Source organism: Gorilla gorilla, chromosome 12, assembly GCF_029281585.2.
Source record: "Gorilla gorilla gorilla isolate KB3781 chromosome 12, NHGRI_mGorGor1-v2.1_pri, whole genome shotgun sequence".
Classification (NCBI taxonomy): Eukaryota; Metazoa; Chordata; class Mammalia; order Primates; family Hominidae; genus Gorilla; species Gorilla gorilla.
The window spans coordinates 130,015,450-130,036,656 of record NC_073236.2 but is presented as its reverse complement, the minus strand read 5'-3'; the positions used below and the strand labels follow the sequence as shown (position 1 = coordinate 130,036,656).

The 21,207-nt window shown below is 36.8% G+C and overlaps 1 protein-coding gene across 2 annotated transcripts in view; it reads left to right on the top strand.

The window, feature by feature from the left end:
* TAF1B (TATA-box binding protein associated factor, RNA polymerase I subunit B) overlaps nt 1–21,207 on the top strand; it is a 92,986-nt gene that overhangs the window by 53,623 nt on the left and 18,156 nt on the right. For both annotated transcript variants that reach the window (XM_019021467.3, XM_063696067.1), the window contains exons 9-12: nt 8,573–8,720; nt 14,449–14,626; nt 15,224–15,270; nt 17,316–17,406. In XM_019021467.3, coding sequence (XP_018877012.1) covers nt 8,573–8,720; nt 14,449–14,626; nt 15,224–15,270; nt 17,316–17,406 — 464 coding nt within the window. The remainder of the gene's footprint in view (nt 1–8,572; nt 8,721–14,448; nt 14,627–15,223; nt 15,271–17,315; nt 17,407–21,207) is intronic.

The following is a 21,207-nucleotide window of genomic DNA, read 5'->3' as shown; positions in this document are numbered from 1 at the left end:
TTGTGTGCTTTTTGCTTTTGCTCACAAAAGTGCATTCACTATTCTATAGTATGTTGAAACTTTTAAATGGAAACGGCTTTTCATTAACAAAGGAAGCATTTTCTTCCCCCCTTCCATGCCTTAGCTTTCTCCGCTAAGTCTTGGCTTCTTCAGCAGCTGTACCTCCACCAGAAATGACAAAAGGTGCAATTGTGCTAGGAGATGGCGATGAAGATATGCCAGTGGAGTTTTGTGTGTGGGCTGCTGGGGACTGTTTTCCTTCTGTGTTTGGTTTTGTTTTATTTTTGTTATTCCAGAAAGTTGAGAGCACATCTAAAAACCAAAAAAAAAAAAAAGCTTTAAAAACCCTTTTCAAACCTTTATCCCAGCTGAGCTGTTTCTTTCCATTAAGTTGTTCTGTTAGTATTTCAGTGGCCCCTCTGTCTTAATAACAAAAAATCTGGCAAAACTCACTTAAAGCAGAGGGACATGGAATACAGAGAGTGTTGATGTGGTTTGTTTTCTTTTTCTAAGCAGGCTGTGAGAGTCTGAGTCTTCCTGCCATTATCCTGACTTAAGAGCAGAGCAGAGCTCAGGAGAGGAGATAGGTGTGCAAATTAAATTTTAGTCTTTCCAGCCATCTCCTTTTTCTGAGTTGTGATTCCTGAGCCCAAGTAGATAGCCAGTTCATTTCATTTACTTAAATTAATTTGGAGATAACCCTCTTCTCCTTTTTCTGCCTCTGCCTCTTCTGCTGCTTCATTTGTGACTCAGCTTTCTGGAGTATGGTGCTGACTTAAAGCCCTATTTACTTCTAGCAAAAATCTTTCAGTTTACTTGGTAGAATAAACTGAAAATCTAGTACCTTTCAGGGGCACCATCTCTTCACAGCATACCAAATAATCAGATCATTGATTGAACCAAAGTATTGGGTCTAGATATACTTGTCTGTATTAGATACAATTTATTCTGACAGTGACTTAAACTAGGGCTACTTCTATCTTTTCAGCCTTGATTTTCTTTATATATTTTAAACCTACAGATCAGTTTAAAAATAGATAATATGTAACATAGATACTATTCTACCACAGTCCTTGGCAGTGTTTCCTCAGTCCTCTCAAGAATTAGTCATTTCATCATCCCTCACTAGACGCAGCAAGAAGGGATAAAGAGGAAAGTGGAAATTTGTTCTGAAGTACATCTCCAATATTTTGAATGTTGATCAACAGCATTCTGATCTTCTCCCTGAATGAGTAAAAAGAAAAGATGTAATACTGGGTCAGCCAAACCCACTGCATGGCACTTAGCCAGGATGATTCATTTTGCTTGGAGCAATCTTACACCCTTTGTGAAACTGGGTTTCTTTTGGTTGAAGGAAGAAAAGGACTCGTCCAGAGCTGTCAGTCACTTCTTAAGCACCTTCAAATGAAGGCCTTATTGGATTGTTTTGATCTGCCCAGAATCTTCAAACCTGACTCTAGATTTGTTCACCTTCTTACTCTGTAGGCCACATGTAATGCTTGGGATTTTTTGTACAATCTTTGTTAGAATAATAACCTGACAGGTTTCAAATCTACTTGAGGGAAGTTGAGGTGAACATAATGATCAGGTTCCCTCATTTCTACTCTTCCCTCCCAGACAGCATGAAGGAGAGAAGCCAGCTGGTGTTTTCTTGTGTTCCTGGCCCACTTCCCCCCACCCCCCACCCCGCCCCCAGCTACCATCATCTCAGCCTCCCTGGAATGTGTATGTGTGCTTCTCTTTCCAAACTTGGAGAATAAAACTATCTGAGCACTTCCTCCTGTCTACAAGAAAAATAGCCTCTGCATTTTATTTTTTGTTTCCTACAACCGGCATATTCTGTTTTCTGGGGATCCGTAGCAATTTCATTAATCTCTAGAGGCTCTCAGGCTTTAGTATGCATAAGAATATCCTGGAGAGCTTGTTTAAACTGCAGATTCTTAGACCCAGTGTCAGAAATTGATTCAGTTAAGTATAGTGTGGGCTCTAAGAAGATGTTTTTCGTAAGCATCTTGCAAGTGATTCTGATGGAGATTGTGCTTTGAGCAGTGCATTATATAAGCCTCATCTCTATGTCTGTCTTTTGTTATTCCACCTTGCTCCACAGAAGATTTGAGGTAGAATTAGCAGATAACCAAAGGGTCAGTATAAAACAAAATGCTGTTATACCTTATTAAATATGTGTTGTTTTAAACAGGATTCTGTTTAAAACTGTTTGGGAACTATATCTATTGAGAAACTGGTCTATGAGTTTAACATATATGAAAACAGTGAAAATCAAGGTTGAAAAGATAGAAGTATCCTTACTCTCTCTATAAGTCATTGACAGAGTACATTGTATCTAATGGAGAAGATTCTGGCAGGCTTCTTATTCTGGGAAATGTAGACACATATCTTGGTGTTACATTTTTAATAATTATAGTTTAATAACTCCATATTTCCCCCCAAAGTATATTTCTATTTATAAGAGATTTCGTGTAAGATAAAAGTAGATATTAGCAAGTGGTATAGATTTTGAATGTCTGTAGATTTCATATATGCTGAATTTTTTAAATTTCCAGGTTTATTACACTTCTAATTATGACCTCTTTAACATGTTGTGTTTTTTTTTTCCTTTAGACAGACATTACTTACATTCCTTTTTTCTTTTTTTTTTCTCCTGCCACCTTGTCTGAGAACTTAGGTTCCATTTTATACTTTTTTTGGTGGCAAAATACACATAAAAGTTACCATTTTAGCCATTTGTAAGTGTGCAGCTCAGTGGTATTAAGTGTATTTATATTTTTGTGCATCCATCACCACCATCCATCTCTAGAATTTTTTCATCTTCCCACGTTGAAACTCATACCCATTAAACACCAACTTCCCATTCCCCACTTGTTCCAGCCTCTGGTAACCACCATTCTACTTTCTGTCTCTAGGAATTTGACTTCTTTAGGTATCTCATACGTGTGGAATCATACAACATTTGACTTTTTGTGTGTGGCATCTGGCTTATTTCACTTAGCATAATATCTTTAAGGATCGCCTATATTGTAGTTCGTGTCAGAATTTCATTCCTTTTCAGGCTGGATAATATTCTATGATATATATAAAACATTCAAAATCTATATATACTACTTGCTAATATCCAGCTTTGTCTTATATAAAATATATATACATTTACGTACATACATACCACATTTTGTTCATCCATTCATTGGTGTACATTTGGGTCGTTTCTACCTTTTGGCTATTGTGAGCAGTGCCAGTAGGAACATTGGTATACAAATATTTGTTCACATCCCTGCTTTCAGTTCCAGAAGTGCAATTAGTGGATCATATAGTAAGTCTATATTTAATTTTTTAGACAACCACAGTATATTTTTGAATGTTTTTTTCTTATTACAAAAGTAATGTATTCAGAATTAGAAGGAATGTAGAAAATAATGAGAAGTATAAAGAAGGAGATGAAAATCACAGTCTGATTTCTCATGAATGCCATTAACATTTGCTATTTTTGATTGTCTTGTTTAATGTGCATAAACATATTTGCAAAATTAGGATCGAAGCATGTATACAAATTTGTCTCCTGCATTTTAAAAATTGAGTATTGTACTATGAATATTTTCCTAAATCATAAAACAGCCTATCAAAGCACGTTTTCTTAGCTGCTTAATATGATGCATGATATGTATATCTAACATAAATATCCAGTAATAAGGAAATGATGGATTCATAAAGAAGAATGTTTTCCAGTCACTCAAAATAATGTTCTCACAGGCTATCTCGTGGCATTAGAAAATTCTCACAAAACATAATGTTAGGTCAGAATTCAGGAGATGAAACTATATTCCTAATCCAGTTTGTACAAAAGCTCTCAGACAGGCAGGAGCTTAGCCTAAGAGCAGTGTAAACTATTAGAGGGATTTTAGTAGGGGAATGACATACGAGATTTTCATTTTGTAATCTTACCCTGGGCTGGGTGCAGTGGCTCATGCCTGCAATCCCAACACTTTGGGAGGCCAAGGCAGGCAAATTGCATGACCCTAGGAGTTCAAGACCAACCTGGGCAATATGACAAAACTCCATCTCTACAAAAAATACAAAAAATTAGCTGGGTGTGGTGGTGCATGCCTGTAGTCCCAGCCTACCCAGAAGGCTGAGGCAGGAGGATCACTTGAGCCCAGGAGGTCAAGGCTGTAGTGAGCTGTGATCATGCCACAGCACTCCAGCCTGGGCAATAGAGTGAGACCCTGTCTCAAAAAAATAATAATAATAAAATAAAATCGTACCCTGGCTCCCAGTTGCAAAGAGCTAGAAGCAGATATAGGGCTGTCAGGAGGTTTTTGATAGTTCGGGTCTGGGGTAGAGTTGTTAAAGTGATGAGAAAGACTATCACTGAAGACCAGGCTTGGAGGTGGAGTAAACAGTCTGTGGAATGGAATGAATGTGGTGTGTGAGAAAAGGGAGGTGTCAAGGATGTTCCTAAATGTTTGCTTTTTGCGACTGGGTAAGGAACACTGCTGGAGGGATTAAAATTTAGGGATGTGGAAGATGTTGGGATATATAAGTTTGACATACTAGAAAGATAATCCAAGTAGAGATGTCAAATAGGCTGTTGAATTTAAATCCCAATGTTATAAATATGGATGTGCCCAAATGAGCTGAGAGAAAGTCCACCCAGATCCTAACAGAGGGTTTCTCTAAGTTGTCAGAGATTTTTATTATCTTTTAGTATAGAATTTTATATTTCCTAAATTTTCTATAATGTTGATGTGTATTTTTATAATCAAATTTAAATGTTGCTAACATATATTCATCATAGCATTCTTTATACTGGTTTAAAAATGGGAAACAACCTGAATGCATAACAATGAGGCAAGACTGGTTAAAAGAAAATGGGATAGGATTGAAAACCTTTAGCCACCTTTAAAAAAATATTTTGAGTGTTACTCAAAAAGGAAAAGTTGGTTCAGTTTAAAAATAAAAGAAATTTTAAAAAGTGAAATCTGTAATACTGAATTGAGACTAGCAGAATCTGGAATCTAATCTATAGGATAAATAGGTAGATATGCACACTTAATAATTATTTTCTCCTCAATTCATATTCGAAAGAATAGTGGCCTCTTTGTCACCAGATGTTGAGTTTCATGTATCAGCTTTTAGTGTGGAAGTTTTGAAAAGATGCTAAATCCTTGTAGCCTACCAAATTGCTTCTCATTAGTGACCTTACACATACTTGTCATGAATTTGTCATCCATTAAATCATTTTTTAGATGATTTTTTTTCTAAGGGGAACATTTACTGCTCTAGTGTTTTGTTTGCAGATAAAAGTACTTAATTGCATCTCTTACCTGCATTATTTAAAAGGATTAAGATTGCCATAAATCTTATTAGTAATGTTAAATTGTCTCAGCTTGAAAAGATGCTTCAAATTCTGTGCAGAATGAACCAGAGGTCTTAAATTAATTAATTTTACAAATAAAAAGGAAGACACCTTCTTTTCAAAGGTCGCTGAGAACTTATGTTTTTCTTTTCTCTCTTTAAAATTCACAGATTAAAATACAATTAATAGTATTTTAGTGTACAAGTAGAATAACTGTATCCCAACATTAAAAAAAAAAACTTAAAATGCCACATTGCTACTTTGGATTAAGAGAAAATTACTTTATATTCTTCAGCTACAGATCAATCATATGTTGATAATATAACATAAACTGAAGGCATTTTTCCTAAGGAAATGTAAGAGTTTAGCTATTGAAATAGTTGTACCAAAATAAATATAATACAGGGAAGATTTTAGCTTCAGGCAAAGTAAAATCAAGCATAGTTATAAATTCTAAAAATTAACAGTGTAATTGTCTCCGTATAAGCATATACCCCTGTACCATTAAGGTCTTTCCACCTTTGTATTTGAGCGATGATTTCTCCCACAAAGGTGATGTATGAAGCATTTTTTTTTTTTTACTTTTTATTGAGGTAAAATAGACACATAGGAAAGTCTGCACATCATAAATGTATATACAGTGTGATGAATTTTCACAACCTGAACACAGTCACAGCACCCAGCTTCATGGAGAAGCGTTACCAGCGCCCCAGAAGCTCTGCTGGGTGCTCCCTTCCAGTCATGTCCTACCCACCCTTAGAGTAATCAAATCCTGACTTCTAACAGTACAGAAGATGGGGACAGAGTTACTGAGTTTTATACTTTATATAACTGGAATCATTCTCTTTTGCGTCTGGCTTTTTTCTTTGAACATTATGTTTTGAAGATTGATTCATTGTTGCATGTAGCACGTTCACTTACTGAATACTGTTCCATTGTGAGATTATATCACAATTCACTTATCTATTCTAGATACGTAATTTATGGACATTTGAGTAATTTCCAGCTTAGAGTTTTCGCAAATAGTGTTGTTATGAACATCCTAGTACATGTCTTTTATGGGCATGCATACGCATTTCTGCTGGGTATACATAGCTAGGAGTAGAATTCCCTTGACCTAGGAGGTACATATGCTCAACTTTAATAGATACTGCAAAATGGATTTTCAAAATTTTTGTATTAGGCTCAATTTTGATAGTGTTCTACCATATCAGAAATGTTAGTTTTCTGAAATGCCACATGCACATGTGTGTTGTACTATAGTTATTTATCCAAGCCTTATATCTCCTTTCTCGATTATCAACTGCTTAAGGAGATTGTCTTATTCATCTTTTTATTTCTGAGATTATCTTATTCATGTTTTTATTTCTCAAAGTACTTTGCACAATTCCTTGCATAGAATAGGCTCTAAGCTAAATTTTATTTTATTTTATTTTATTTTATTTTATTTGAGATGGAGTCTGGCTCTGTCGCCCAGGCTGGAGTGCAGTGGCGCAATCTCGGCTCACTGTAAGCTCCACCTCCTGGGTTCACGCCATTCTCCTGCCTCAGCCTCCCAAGTAGCTGGGACTACAGGCGCCCGCCACCACGCCTGGTTAATTTTTTGTATTTTCAGTAGAGATGGGGTTTCACCGTGTTAGCCAGGATGGTCTCAATCTCCTGACCTCATGATCCGCCCGGCTCGGCCTCCCAAAGTGCTGGGATTACAGGTGTGGGCCACCGTACCCCGGCCACTCTAAACTAAATTTTTTATGTGAATAGATGAGTAAGTGAAAAATTACATGCAGTATTAATATTAGGAATGTTTATAAATTGCAAAAATACAAATGCTATATGCAAAAAACTTCGAGTTCTTAAAGTAAGTGCTAGACGGAATATATTAATATTTGTTCATAGCTTTTCTGAACTTTGTAAGAGAATCTTATATATTTTTATATGTGCGAGTTTAGTATAAAGTTGAATTGTGGATTTTTAACTACTAGACTTAAAGCCTGGTGTTACTCCCATGTGGAAGCACATGAGTATTATGTAACAGTGAGCCGCATTTGTTAGCTGTGAATTTGAAGAGTAATGAGAGAGTGCAGGTGGGAAAGGTGAGAGGGAGGTTGTGTATCAGAGCAGTCATGACAACATTATAACTCTGATTGAGTTGTAGCTTTCATCCTTTCTCCAGATTCTTCTAAGGCAAGAAGTAGTGATTTTACCATATCATGGGAAAACCCAATAAGAGTTTTAAGAGCCAAATAGAATTTTAGTGGCTTTTAACATTTAGTATTTATGACTTAAAATTGCTGAGTTAAAATATTAAGGATTTATGGGGGTTTCCTCCCTTCATGCTTTTCTCCAAATTCCAAATTTTATTCAGTAAGTGCATATTAGTTTTATCTGTTCCTTTTTCTTTTCTTAAGCATTCCAAATACTCTGGCTTGGAACGTATTACTTGCTAAATCAAAAATTTTTTTTTTCTTTCCAACTTTGATTTTAGGTCCAAGGGGCACATGTGCAGGTTTGTTACATGGGTAAATTGCGTGTCGTGGGGGTTTGGTGTACAGATTATTTTGTCACCCAGGTAACAAGCACAGTAAAGGTAGTTTTTTGATCCTCACCCTCCACCCTCAAGTAGGCCCTTGTGTCTGTTGTTCCCTTCTTTGTGTGCATGTGTACTCAATATTTAGCTCCCATTTATAAGTGAGAAATGCAGTATTTGGATTTTTGTTACTGCATTAATTTGCTTAAGATAATGGCCTCCAGCTCCATCCATGTCACTGCAAAGGACATGATCTTGTTCTTAGGGCTGTATAATATTCCATGGTGTATATAGACGACAATTTCTTCATCTAGTCCACTGTTGGTAGGCATTTAGGTTGATTCCATGTCTTTGCTGTTGTAAATAGTGCTGTGATGAATACACACGTGCATGTGTCAATGACATATTCCTTTGGGTATATATCCAGTAATAGGTTTGCTGGCTTGAATGGCAGCTCTGTTTTAAGTTCTTTGAGAAATCTCCAAACTGCTTTCTACAGTGACTGAACTAATTTACATTCCTGCCAGCAGTGCATAAGTGTTCCTTTTTCTGCACAACTTCACCAGCATCTGTTATTTTTTTACTTTTTAATAATAGCCATTCTAAATCAGAACATATTTTTAAAAATAATTTTTGTTGCAAAAATTGCAACTATGATGGTCTCTCTTTTATTTCAGTCTTGGCCTGACTATGAGGATATCTATAAAAAAACAATAGAAGTTGGCACATTTTTAGATTTGCCTCGTTTTCCAGACATAACTAAAGACTGCTATCTTCATCCCAACATACTGTGTATGAAATACTTGATGGAAGTCAACCTCCCTGGTAAGTGTGTGGCATATATTGTGGGGACACTTTAGTAGAGTAATAATAAGCAGAGTATAGAATCTTTTCAAATCACAGACTATTAGAACCACCTGAAAAGGTCCATGGTTACATGAAACTTAATGTCAAAATCCTTTCTTAAAATAATTCAGACCTTTTAAAATCATTAAAGGGACAATATTCAGAAATAGAGTTTTCAGAAATAAGAGTTCTGTTTTGGTGTGAGGGATTTATGCTTGAGAGAATATGTTTGATTTTTATGGTAAGTTTGCTAAGTGCAAGTAAAGTACCAAATGTTTCGGTATATGTTTTTAATGACCTGTCCTCCATCCCAAAACGGCACTTTTTAATTTGCATGAGGCATTATTATTACATAATGAATTCTAATTTTTAAAAAAAATCCTAGAAGCTAATCTATGGTAACATTTTTGTTGCTTGATAATATATCCAGTCCATAAAACAAATGGAGATCAAAGTCTGGTCAGATCATATTGAACTCTTTAAGGCAGTGAAACATAGAATGTAAAAAGAGCCTCACTATACCTGGTTCATAGTGTACCAACACACAGGTAACCTCAATGGAATCTGCTGGTGGAATCCAGTCCTGAATTTCTTGTTAGACTAGAAATGTGAGAAATTTTGGACTTATATTCTTAAGAGAAAATACAAACGTGGTGTGACTATACCATTGCTGAAGCAATGTAAAAAATGTGATTGAATGTATTGTTAATAGGAGAGTAAAATACATGTGTTATGTGAAAAAAGCAATATATGAAATTGTATGTACAGTAACTATAAATGTGACTGTAAATATGTAGTAACATGCATATAAATGTAAGTATTGTCATAATTTAAAAATATTTTTTAAAACAGGAACAAAAATAATTTAAATTTTTCAAATGTAACATTTCTAAAGCTAAGGAATACGGCTCTTATTGAGATTCCAGAAATCAGTAATTATTTAAGATTCCAGAATTTGGAAGATCTTATTTCTGCATTTGGACATGTTGTATAGATCAGAATTACTATTTTGGATTTTTTTTTTCTTTCTGCTTCTTTGATGGGTCTCTCAAGTGCGGAAAGTTCCTGTATGCTGTCTTATGTTCTAAATCCTGAGTTTATAGAGAGAATACTGGGTTATGGAAGGAATACCAGGGATTATCAAAATATAACTGATGCAGCCTGGTTAATAGCACGTGCATCTATGTCACGTGTTTATTATTGGACAGAGAGGGGATGATAGGTTTTCTGGCTGTTATCTATAGTTTAACTGTATTTCTTGCCTAACATTTTCTGTGCGTAAGGAGTAGAAATAAATCCGCTATAATATACAGAGAGACATTATTGTCATTTGATATTTATTAAGTGACTTTTTGGAGGCAGTATTATAAAAAATGGAGGTAGAAAAATTTCACTTCTCACAGTCTGTTCAATAGAAATAATTTGAAATATAGAAAAAAATTACCCATAAATGTCATTAGTCTCTTTATTTATAATATTGAAAAATCAGAAACAAATATCCAAAAGAAAGGGAAGGGTTATGTAAACAGTGTTGTGTACGTTCAGTGGAACTTTAGGTATGTAGCTTTTAAAATAATGTTTATGAAGAGTTCATAAAAGCATGGAAAATGTTTATGTTATAATAAAAAGTCAAACAAGCCAAATTACAAAATTATGTATAACATAACCACAGCTACAGAAAATGAAGACATTCATGAAAAGATTAGAAGTAAATATACCAAAATGTTAAAGTGGCTATTTCTACCTTAGCGTAACACATGTTTTTTTTTCTTCTCCTACCTTTATGTATCTTATAAATATCCTATATTGAGTTGTATTACTTATTAATGGGCACGGGGAGTGCAATAAGCTTTTTCTTTTTTTTTTTGAAGATAAGATCTTGCTCTGTTGACCAGGCTGAAGTGCAGTGGCGTGATTGTAGATTATTACAACCTTGAACTCCTGGGCTCCAGTGATCCTCCCACCTCAGCCTCCCGAGTAGCTGAGACTGCAGGCACGCACCACCATACCTGGCTAGTTTTTTTTATTGTTATTATTTTTAATAGAGATGAGGTCTTGCCATGTTCCCCAGGCTGGTCTTGAACCTCCAGGCTCAAGCCATCTTCCTGCCTTGACTTCCCAAAGTGCTGGGATTACAGGCATAAGCCACCAAGCCTGGCCTATTTTGTTTTTTTTTTTTTTTAACAAAATATAGATCTACAAATTAAGTTATGGTAGTCCCTATACCTTAGGATGTAGATTCTAAAATGTTTACAGTTGGTTTGCAAACCACCCATACGTAAGATTATAAGAGTATTTCCAGAATGTGCCATTTGTAATTACAAATATTGCTCTCGGTAATGCCATCAGTTGTGCGGTGCCGTTGATCAAAAAGAAGAGATCTATGTATGTGGTACTTTTACAAAGAGAGGGTTTAGGGTTCCCAGAAAGCTAAAAGTGGTTTTAAACATGCTGAGACAATAGCCGCCCCTCCTCAACGCCTTTAAAGGTGACCAGGTAGCCTCTGGGGCTCGGGGAAAGGTTTCGGCAAGTATGTCACACACACCCTGCCTGAGTAAGCGCTGCCCCTTTGATGGCCATGAGTGAGCTCAGATGCACTCTCCACCCTCTACTATGGTTCCTCCCATTGTCACCCACGAGCCTGCTGGATAGAGTTTCTGATGGCTTTCATGATCATTTATGTAATTTCTGTTTCATGTATGTAATTTCTGAAGTTTCCAAAGTGCCCATATATAAATTCTCTTCTTTGTGAAGGTGGGAAGGGAGGGCAAGCAGGCTTCCCCTTGACAGATGAGACTTAGGGCAATTCAGGGACACCCAGCTGGTAGATGGCAGAGTAGATTCCTACAACCCAGTCTTCCCCTTCCAGGGCCTGTGCTCTTCCCACCCTCTGCTCCCTTCCAAGACCCTATACTGTCCTTGCTACCATTCTCATCATTTCTTCCAGTTGCTTTTTTTATTAGTCTGTACTTTTGGCATAAGGGGAGCAGTTCAAGATCTTAATTCTTTTTTTTTTTTTTTTTGAGACAAAGTCTCACTCTGTCACCCAGGCTGGAGTGTAATGGCGTGATCTCTGCTCACTGCAAGCTCCACCTCCCACGTTCACACCATTCTCCTGCCTCAGCCTTCAGTGTAGCTGGGACTACAGGCGCCCGCCACCACGCCTGGCTAATTTTTTGTATCTTTAGTAGAGACGGGGTTTCACTGTGTTAGCCAGGATGGTCTGGATCTCCTGACCTCAGGTGATCTGCCCACCTTGGCCTCCCAAACTGCTGGGATTACAGGCGTGAGCCACCACGCCTGGCCAAGATATTAATTTTAAAAGAAGAGAAATATTTCAAGAAATGTCATTTTTTTAGAATAATAATACTAATATGGTTTTGATTTTTAAATTATCTGAGAAGAGACTGTAGCTTCTACAACCCAATATAGATAATGGTTAAAATTTTAGTGAAGGTATTTTAAAATTAATTTTTTCCGTGTTTGAAGTGTACATGTTTGAGTGCAAGAGTCCTATCATTCATTTCTCTAATTTCCTCCATTATATTAATGCACAGTATCTTGCACCTAGTAGACACTCAGTAAATGCTTGTTGAATTGAGCTTAATTTTCTATCTCCTAATCTTTTTGCATCTGAATGAAGCCGAGGAGTAAATTCAGGTGACACCTGTAAATTGAAATTATCTTAATAGTATAATAGTCCAAATTCTCTGCCTCACAAAGACCTGCACTGTCTGGCTCTGCCAGCCTCTTCACATTCAACACTAAAGCCTTGTTGGACTGTTTGCATTTCCTGAAAGCACCATCCCATGTTTGTCATAGCCTGTACCATACTGCATTCTCATTAGGAAAAGGACTTGAGGAAAAGGACTGTGTCTGTGTCTTAAGTACCCAGAACACACTAGTTGCTCAATAAATGTTTGTTGGAAGAATAAAAGCCAAGTGAAAACCTGAGCCAAGCTACCAGAATCTGGTAGACAAAAAAATACTTTGATGCGATATTTTGAATTATCATTGTTATATGTGTTCTGTTTCTATGTTAACAAAGCATTTTTTAATCAGCAAAATTTTTTTACTTAAATGTTTCAAGAAAGAAATTAATTTTGTGTTTTATTTATTCTTTATCATAAACATGTAATTAGTACGAATTATGTGTGGGTTGTAGCAGTTAGGAAGACAAGATTGAGTCACCCTCAAGTTTAAGAGGGAAACAGAAAGATAAACCCTTAACTGTGCAGTAGAAGGGTACATGCCAGGACATCTGCTTTAGCACGCAGAAGAGGGCCAGTCACAGGAGGCTGTGGTATCATGTCTGTTCTTAGAGGAAGTCACTGGTATAACCAAGTTCTCTAACATGAGTGAGCTTCAGCCAGGCAGAACCTGAGATGAGGAATGGGGGAAAGAAACTGGCTTTCTAGGCAAAGGGGCAAAAGTAGCTGTGCAAAGCAGAGAGGCAAGTGAGAATATGGCTTGTTTGGGGGAACTGTGGAGATTAGGCTGGGAGCTAAAAGCTTTAGTGAGTTTATGAGAGCAGGGGAATACGATGATTGGGCCACAGGAGAGTAAGACTAGAGAAAGGGAGAGCAGTTATAAGGGTGGCCTAAGGAGCAACAGTGAAGGGAAGAAAGGGGATGGATTGGAAAGCAGTCAGCACTGATCCAAGTGCCTTAGGTGTATTCATTAATTTAGTCTTCACAATAGCTATGAAGCAGGTACTATTCTTATTCCTATTTTAGATAGATTGTTTAAAAACTGAGGCACAGAAAGGTTGTATAACATGTCCACGGTCACAGAGCTAGTAAGTGATGGAGCAGGGACTCTAGCCCAGGCAGTTTGGTTCCATAGTCTATTCTCAACCATGGTACTATATGCCACATTGAGAGAATGGAATTAACAGGACATGGTGACTGAATGCATGTAGAAGATTCAGTTCAGTTCCATGCAAGCTCATTATCTGTTATAAAAAATGGCTATCATACTTGAAATTGATTAGAGTAGGGTGTGGTCACAGCTTACATACTTAGATTGGGAAGTACAGAAATTTTTTGTTTAGTTTTCAGAGTCTATTCACTTGAGCATAACCTCAATTTATTCTCATTATAACCCATTTTACATGTGAAGAAACTGAGGCTAAGTGACTCTGATCCAAGAGTCACAAAGCTAGTGATTGGAAAGCTTAAATATAGGTCCTAGGTTTTCTGGTTCCAAGTCCCACATTATTCAGTCTTGAGTAATAGGTGTAGTCTATGCTGAACATATAATTTCTTTAGGAAAGCAATATATCTAGTTAAACAGTTGTTGAGGGCTTCCAGTGTGCTAGCCAGGATGCCAGCCAGTGCACATACATTGCTAGAGAAGCTTTTGGTCTCATAAGGGAGTTAGTTTTAGGTGAGCAAACACTGCTATAGAAACACAGACAAGAGATGTGGATGAAACAACTGGTATGTGGCTGCCAGATGCCAGGATGTGTCCTAGAAATAGTAGATGTTTTAGGAAGTCGGAATAGGGAATGATACGCCGTTTTAAGATTCCACCATTCATTTTTCTATACAGATGCCATGTTTTGATGTTTTATTCACAAAATGTGGGTCTCTGAGTTCTTGCATAGTGTCGTGTTTTAAGATAAAGGTTATTTTATGGATATATACATTGGGGATGGTCTAGTTGCCAAATAATTTACTTTACATTTTACTGTTTTGTTCTTCAGATGAAATGCATAGCTTAACTTGCCACGTGGTAAAAATGACTGGAATGGGAGAAGTGGATTTTCTGACATTTGATCCTATAGCTAAAATGGCAAAAACTGTTAAGTACGATGTACAAGCTGTAGCTGTCATTGTGGTGGTATTGAAACTGCTCTTTCTATTGGATGACAGTTTCGAGTGGTAAGTGTACGTCAATTTTATGACAAGTAACATTTTATGGTGCTGATCTTAGTTTTTTAAGAAAGCTTTAAATGTCATGAAGACACTTTAAAAAAAGAGCTAAAGAAAAAATTTGTACTGTATTTACCTAATTATATGTTATCTCAAAAAATGGAGACTCTCAATTGTTACAGAACATTGACTAGTAGTCACAATTATTTCTTACACAGTACTTTGACTCAGCTGGTTGTCAGTTGTTTGATCATGTTTTATACCTGTTATTCTTTAGGTAGCAATGTTCCTCATTGCTCCACTGATTTCCTAGTTTTAAAGTATCTTCATAAATCTCTATCTATATCCCTTTAGGCTCCTGGCAATATGTGTTCTCAAAGATTATTTTAGAAAGTGAAGGAATCTTAATATGTCACCCCTCCCAGATGCCAACAAAGAGTGACAGTATTTATAGTGTCTCCTCCTCTGTTTCAGTGATTGCTTCTCCATTAAAACATGGTATCAATTTCAAATACTGTTCTACACTTTTCTCTCAGAAGAATTCAGAATTTATCTTTCCAAATACATGACTTCTAAATAAATTGATTTGTTTATTGTTATCTCCAGGTCTTTGTCTAATCTTGCTGAAAAGCATAATGAAAAGAACAAAAAAGGTATTTTAATTTTTTATCATTCAAATTCAAAGTGGTTATAGATGATAGATTAAAAGATGGAATAAATGTAGGCAAACAACTTTGAAAAATACACACATACACATAAACACATGTATACAAATTGTGTATTGTACCAGTATTGTTTTTTCATATAATTACCTACTTGTATCTCTAGGGTACTAAAAAATATCAGTGAGTCCGTATTATATGTAAGACCAGGCTGCTTTGTATTCCCAACTTCTACTCACCAGCCATGCTAGATCATGAATTTACAGGCAGCTTTGTGACCATCCTGTCGATTCTGATGCTTTCAGCCTTTGCTCTTGTTGGTCCCTCTATCTGAAATGCTCTTTCCTTCTTACCCCAACTCCTGTTCAGTCCCTGGCAAATGCCTCTTTATTCTTGAAGATGCAGCATAAACACCACTCTTCTGTCTGGTCTTCACACCTATCCACTTCACAATGCTTCACCTCTTCCCAAATCAGAACTAATAACTCCTGCCGCAGTCACTCTTGTTCAGACTTCTGCTAGATGTTTAGTGCCTTGAGGTCTAACTAATGGCCTAAGTACGTCTGTCCCTATTAGATTGCCAATATTTGTAAAGTGCTTAGAAGAGTATCTGGCATCTAATAAGTACTTTATAAGTGATAGACAGATAGACAAGTGAAGTGTGAGCTTCTGGAGGGAGGGATCATATCTTCTTTTTTTTTTTTCTTTTAATGTATCTTTAGTGCCTAACATAGTGACTAGCCTAAGAGCAACTCAGTGAAGTGTGGTGAATATGTGGATTATTAAATTCAATTCCAGTTTCTTAATGTTCTCATTAGGATTTATGTTCATTGGTTTTAGAGGCTTGAATTTATTGGAAGCAATAAGTTTGTGTGTTCTTTCCAGAATATGTGCAAAATAAAATACTACTTTCTTCTGTACATTGCTCATGTTGGCTTCTATGTAGAGTGAAAGGTTGAACTAGCTGTCTTCTAACATCCCCTCTAATGCCAAAAGGTGATAATTTACTACGTAGACACGTAGAATAAACAGAGCGCTTTGACCTGTCCCCCTGTAAGCCTCAAAATAAATCCATGCTGTCAGCAGGGCAAAGATCACTGTCATTTCTCTCTGCTCTGTCTGCTAATCACCATCCCCTGCCTCCAGCATTACTGATGGGGAGATTGAGGTTTAGAAAAGTTGTGATTTACTCCAGGTCAAAGAACCGTGAGTTCTATTGATTACTCTAGTTTTCCTCTATTCTTACAATTCTTTCAGTACTTTCCTCTCCTCTGTGGCTGTATGGTCTACAAGGTCATATTGGATTAAACAATTATCATATTGACCAGTTGAAAAGATTTTTAGTTAGGCATGGAAAGAGACTGCCTTCGCCAGAGAATAATGCAGAATAATCCCTGTATGGAGTGAAAGAGTGAGGAGTGAGTTTTTATACTTTACTGCATTCAGTTCTGTTGTCTCTCTAATGTCTGCATCTTGATCACACACTCACACCAACTGTCCAATGCAGTCCACTTTCTTACTTGTCTCTAGATTCTTTAAATTAAGATTATGAAGAATGGGAATAGGAGCTGGTGAAACTGGAAGTCTGGGTTCAGCTACTGTAGTACGATTTTACACATTTATCCATCATTTGTTCCTTTATACATGTATTCATCATATTGGAACACCACCGTGTGCCAGGCACTGTGCTGGGTGTTGGGTTTGAGAGGAGGAGCAGGCCTTCTTTGTAGTGGGAAACAAAATACGTGTTCTGTTCTCAAGGAGGTAATAGTCAAGTCTAGGAGAAGCAGACATGTAAAAAGATGATTTCAGTATAATTTAGTTGGGGCTGCAATATAGGTAGGATCTTAGAAGAGGGATTGACAGATTCCTCAGGAGAGTCCTGTTAGAGTAAAGAGACAATGACTCCATCCATAGATTCCAAGAGCTAGTATATAAATGTTTAGCTATGTCAATTAATGAAAACTCAAATGAACAATGTATATTATTATAGTGTGGTTTATTTGGTTAATAATCTTGGATTTTATTTCTTTCAGATAAGCCATGGTTTGATTTCAGAAAGTGGTACCAAATTATGAAGAAAGCTTTTGATGAGAAAAAACAAAAATGGGAAGAAGCAAGGGCCAAGTATGTTCTCTTTCCTGGTTTAGATGCACCTGCTTTACTTCTGTGTCTGTTACTTTACATTTGAAAGCTGAAGCTTCATCAGTATACACTCATCTACATTGTGACTCTTTTTTCTGGAAATATTAGCCCTACACTCTAATTAACTTTTCTCTTTTTTACATTACTATTAATCAAAGTTTAGATTTGATGTGGATTTCACCAGTGTTTTTATTAATGACCTCTTTCTGTTCCATGATCCAATGCAGGATACCACAGTATACTTTTTATAATTTAACTTTTTATAATTTGCATGAGACTTGCCTATATTTCTAATACTTCTCCCTCTTCCCGTTTCTCAAATTTAGTCATTTCTCATCTATGCTTCCCAATATTAAAAAGATTACAAATGTTACCTTGCAACATATGTAATTGGAATGTTCCCCCAAAATAAAGATCCCTGTGAAAATTAAAACAAAGGAAAGCAGATAGCAAGTCCATTTGATTCAGCCAGTGTCACTGCCTTTCTTTGAACTGTCATTCTGATGTGGGCTCATTGTGGTAGGGTAGAGAGAGCATAAGCAGCACTAGGTTTGAATCCTGTCTGCATTACAAGCTAGCTGTGTGCCCATGGGCCAGTTACTTAAGCTTTTGCTGAGTCTGAGTCTCTTTGAGGCTTTGAAGAAAAGGGTAACATCTCTGTATTTAATGTAAATTTACAGTAATACTAATTCGACTCAGTAATTTTATATCCTTTGAGAAAAATCAAGGTTCCCCATATTAGTTGAAATGAGAATTTGTTCAGCTCCTATTTCTTCATCAGTAAAATAGACATAATAATGCCCACTTATATACTGTAATTAAGACCCGATTTTCCAGTATGAGAGTAGAACTAGATTATTTTTCCTCTAAATTTCAGAGGGCTTTTAAATAGAAAAACAGACTCTTGGGGTGGAAAAGGCACTGTGGAGATGATCCTTTCCATAGCAGGGAAGTGTGACAGGTTCCCTCTCAGTAGGCAGGATTGATGCACAATGAAGAAGAGGGGTGGAGGTGAATTTATCCCAACAGCCCATGGATTCCCAGGAAACCAGGCCCCCCACCTCCTCATCAGAGAAGGAGTGACTCTTCAGTCAGTGGCTCTCAGTGGGCACAAGAATAGCAGCAGGAACAAGATTTTGTTATGTGTCTTAGGTCATTTTGGAGAATCAGTCTTCCTTTCTGTGGTGCTAGCTGGGGTTAGTCCTGACGGATCCTGAGGACTGGGTGCCTAGGGGCCATTCCTCCCTGGTGTCTCAGTGGTGACAGGGCTTTCCTTACCCCAAGCCAGACACCAACCTACACTTTAAACATGGCTCTTGGAGGCCCAGTTCATTATTGCAGTGTTATATCAGTTGCACATTTAAGACTTACCGGCTTTTAGCTACTTTAGGGAATAATTTATTGGCCAAAGAAAGTAAGTCTGGTTATAAAATGGCACTTTCCAGGGAGGTACCGGGCCCCAAGGTGGAGGCTGTCGAGGGGACCCGTTTCCAAGGTCCTTCTTTCTAGAGTATGTGCTGAGGGCTGACACACACGTGCAGTGTGAGTCACTGCTGAGTAATATGTGAAGCACTACCAACTGCTGCTCAGGCCCAGAGCTCGGTGCGTGATGGCCACCTGTCGGTTTCACCCTTCCCCACCCCCATGTTGACATACATTTCTAATTTTTCTCTTTGTTTCTCTGAATATTATCATCCATGTTGTCAGATGAAAATTATTAAAACATTTTCTATATCTGAGCATGGGTTCCTATGCATGAGATTATGAAAAACACTAATAAACAATAGTTGAAAACCTAAAACAGTGTAAGAGGCTACTTTGATGACTTCTAGCTGTTATAGAAGATGTTGAGAAGAACATGGAGAAAAATTAAGCCTGTGCAGAAAATCTCTATGCCCTAATTGGTGTATAGTGATATCTCATTATGGTTTTAATTTGAGTTCACTGCTAATTTTTGCCTTCCCTTTTGGGTTAGGCAGAAATTTCTTAGATGTGACACCAAAAGCATGATCTATAAAAGAAAAAAAATTGGTAAATTGGACTTCATCAGAAGTAAGAACCTCTGCTCCACAAAAGAACTTAAACGAATAAGAAGCTACAGACGAGGAGAAATTAAATGCAAATCACATATCCGTTTGAAGATTTGTATCTAGAGTATATAAAGAATTTTTAGGCAATAAGAAAAAAACTCCATTTTTTTAAATGGGCAAAATATTTGAAAAGACGTTTTACCAAAGATGATATCAAGATGGCATGTGAAAAGATGTTTAACATCATTAATAGGGAAATGCAAATTAAAACGACAATGACATATCATTATATACCAATTAGAATGGTTCAAAACAAAACAAAAACAAAAACTGATCATTCCAAGTGTGGGAATTCAAAATGGTACAGCTATTTTGAAAAGTTGTCAGTTTCTCAAAGTTAAACATACATTTATTATGTTATCCAGTATTTTTCACTCCTAGATATTTACCCTAATGAAATGAAAACAAGCTCACACAAAAATCTGCATAGGAATGTTTCTAATGGTTTCATTCATAATTGCCAAAAACTGGCAACAAACCACATGTTCTTCAACTGGTGACTAGCTAAACTGTTGTATCCGTACAGTGGAATACCATTTAGCAGTACAGACTTCTGATGCATCCAGCAATATGAGTGAATCTTAAATGCATTATGCTACGTGAAAGACTCAAAAGGTTACTTATGCTATGATTCCATTTATATGACATTCTGGAAAAGGCTAAACTATAGGGACAGAAAAACAGACCAGTAGTTGCCTGAGATCAAGGGTTGACTGTCAAGGGATGTGGGAGATATTTTGGAGTGATGGAACTGTTCTACGTAGTAATTGTGGTGAGTACACACATGCAACTGTATGTGTTTGTCAGTGCTAGCAGAACTACACTGAAAAGAGTAAATTTTACTGAATGTAAATTATACCTTAATTTTTAAAAATGAGGAAACATATGCAGACAGACAAGAGAGAAATATATAGATAACATCTAGCTGGAAAACATGGTTTGTGATGTGTCTCTTTTTGTAGTTTTATGTAATGAGAAAAGGCAGGCAAGGTAAAGTCAATTTTGGAAGAAGCTTTCATTTCAGCTATCTAAACACTTGGAGTATTTTTATTTTAGATCACCGTTCCCATTCTTGGGGCATATCACCCCAAGGGCATCATAATGCTTTCTTGATCTGTGGCATGATTGCCACTTGTGTAGGCATTTACTGTAAATGCATAAGAAACTTCCATTTAGATTAGATATTCACAAGAAATGTTTAACAGTGAGTGTGCCCAGGGATTGGGATTAGACTGTTCAGGGAACTTCTTTATCCTTTGAGATTTTATTATTTAAGAAAATTAATGGCAAAAAAATATATTTTAAAGAATCGCTAACTCGTTTACCGTAACATTAAATGACAAACTGTCTGATATATTTTAAATGTGGTATGGTTCACTAAAGTTTAGTTTCACATGATTTTCAGGAAACCATCTCCTGTATAACATTAATTACATCTCTACTGCTCCCTAATGATTAGAAAAATTTCCTTTCTGTTCTTTTTTTTTGAGATGGATTTTCGCTCTTGTTGCCCAGGCTGGAGTGCTGGAGTGCAATGACACAATCTTGGCCCACCGCAACTTCCGCCTCCCGGGTTCAAGCAGTTCTTCTGCCTCAGCCTCCCAAGTAGCTGAGATTACAGGCATGTGCCACCATGCCCAACTAATTTTGTATTTACTAAAGAGACGGGGTTTCTCCATGTTGGTCAGGCTGG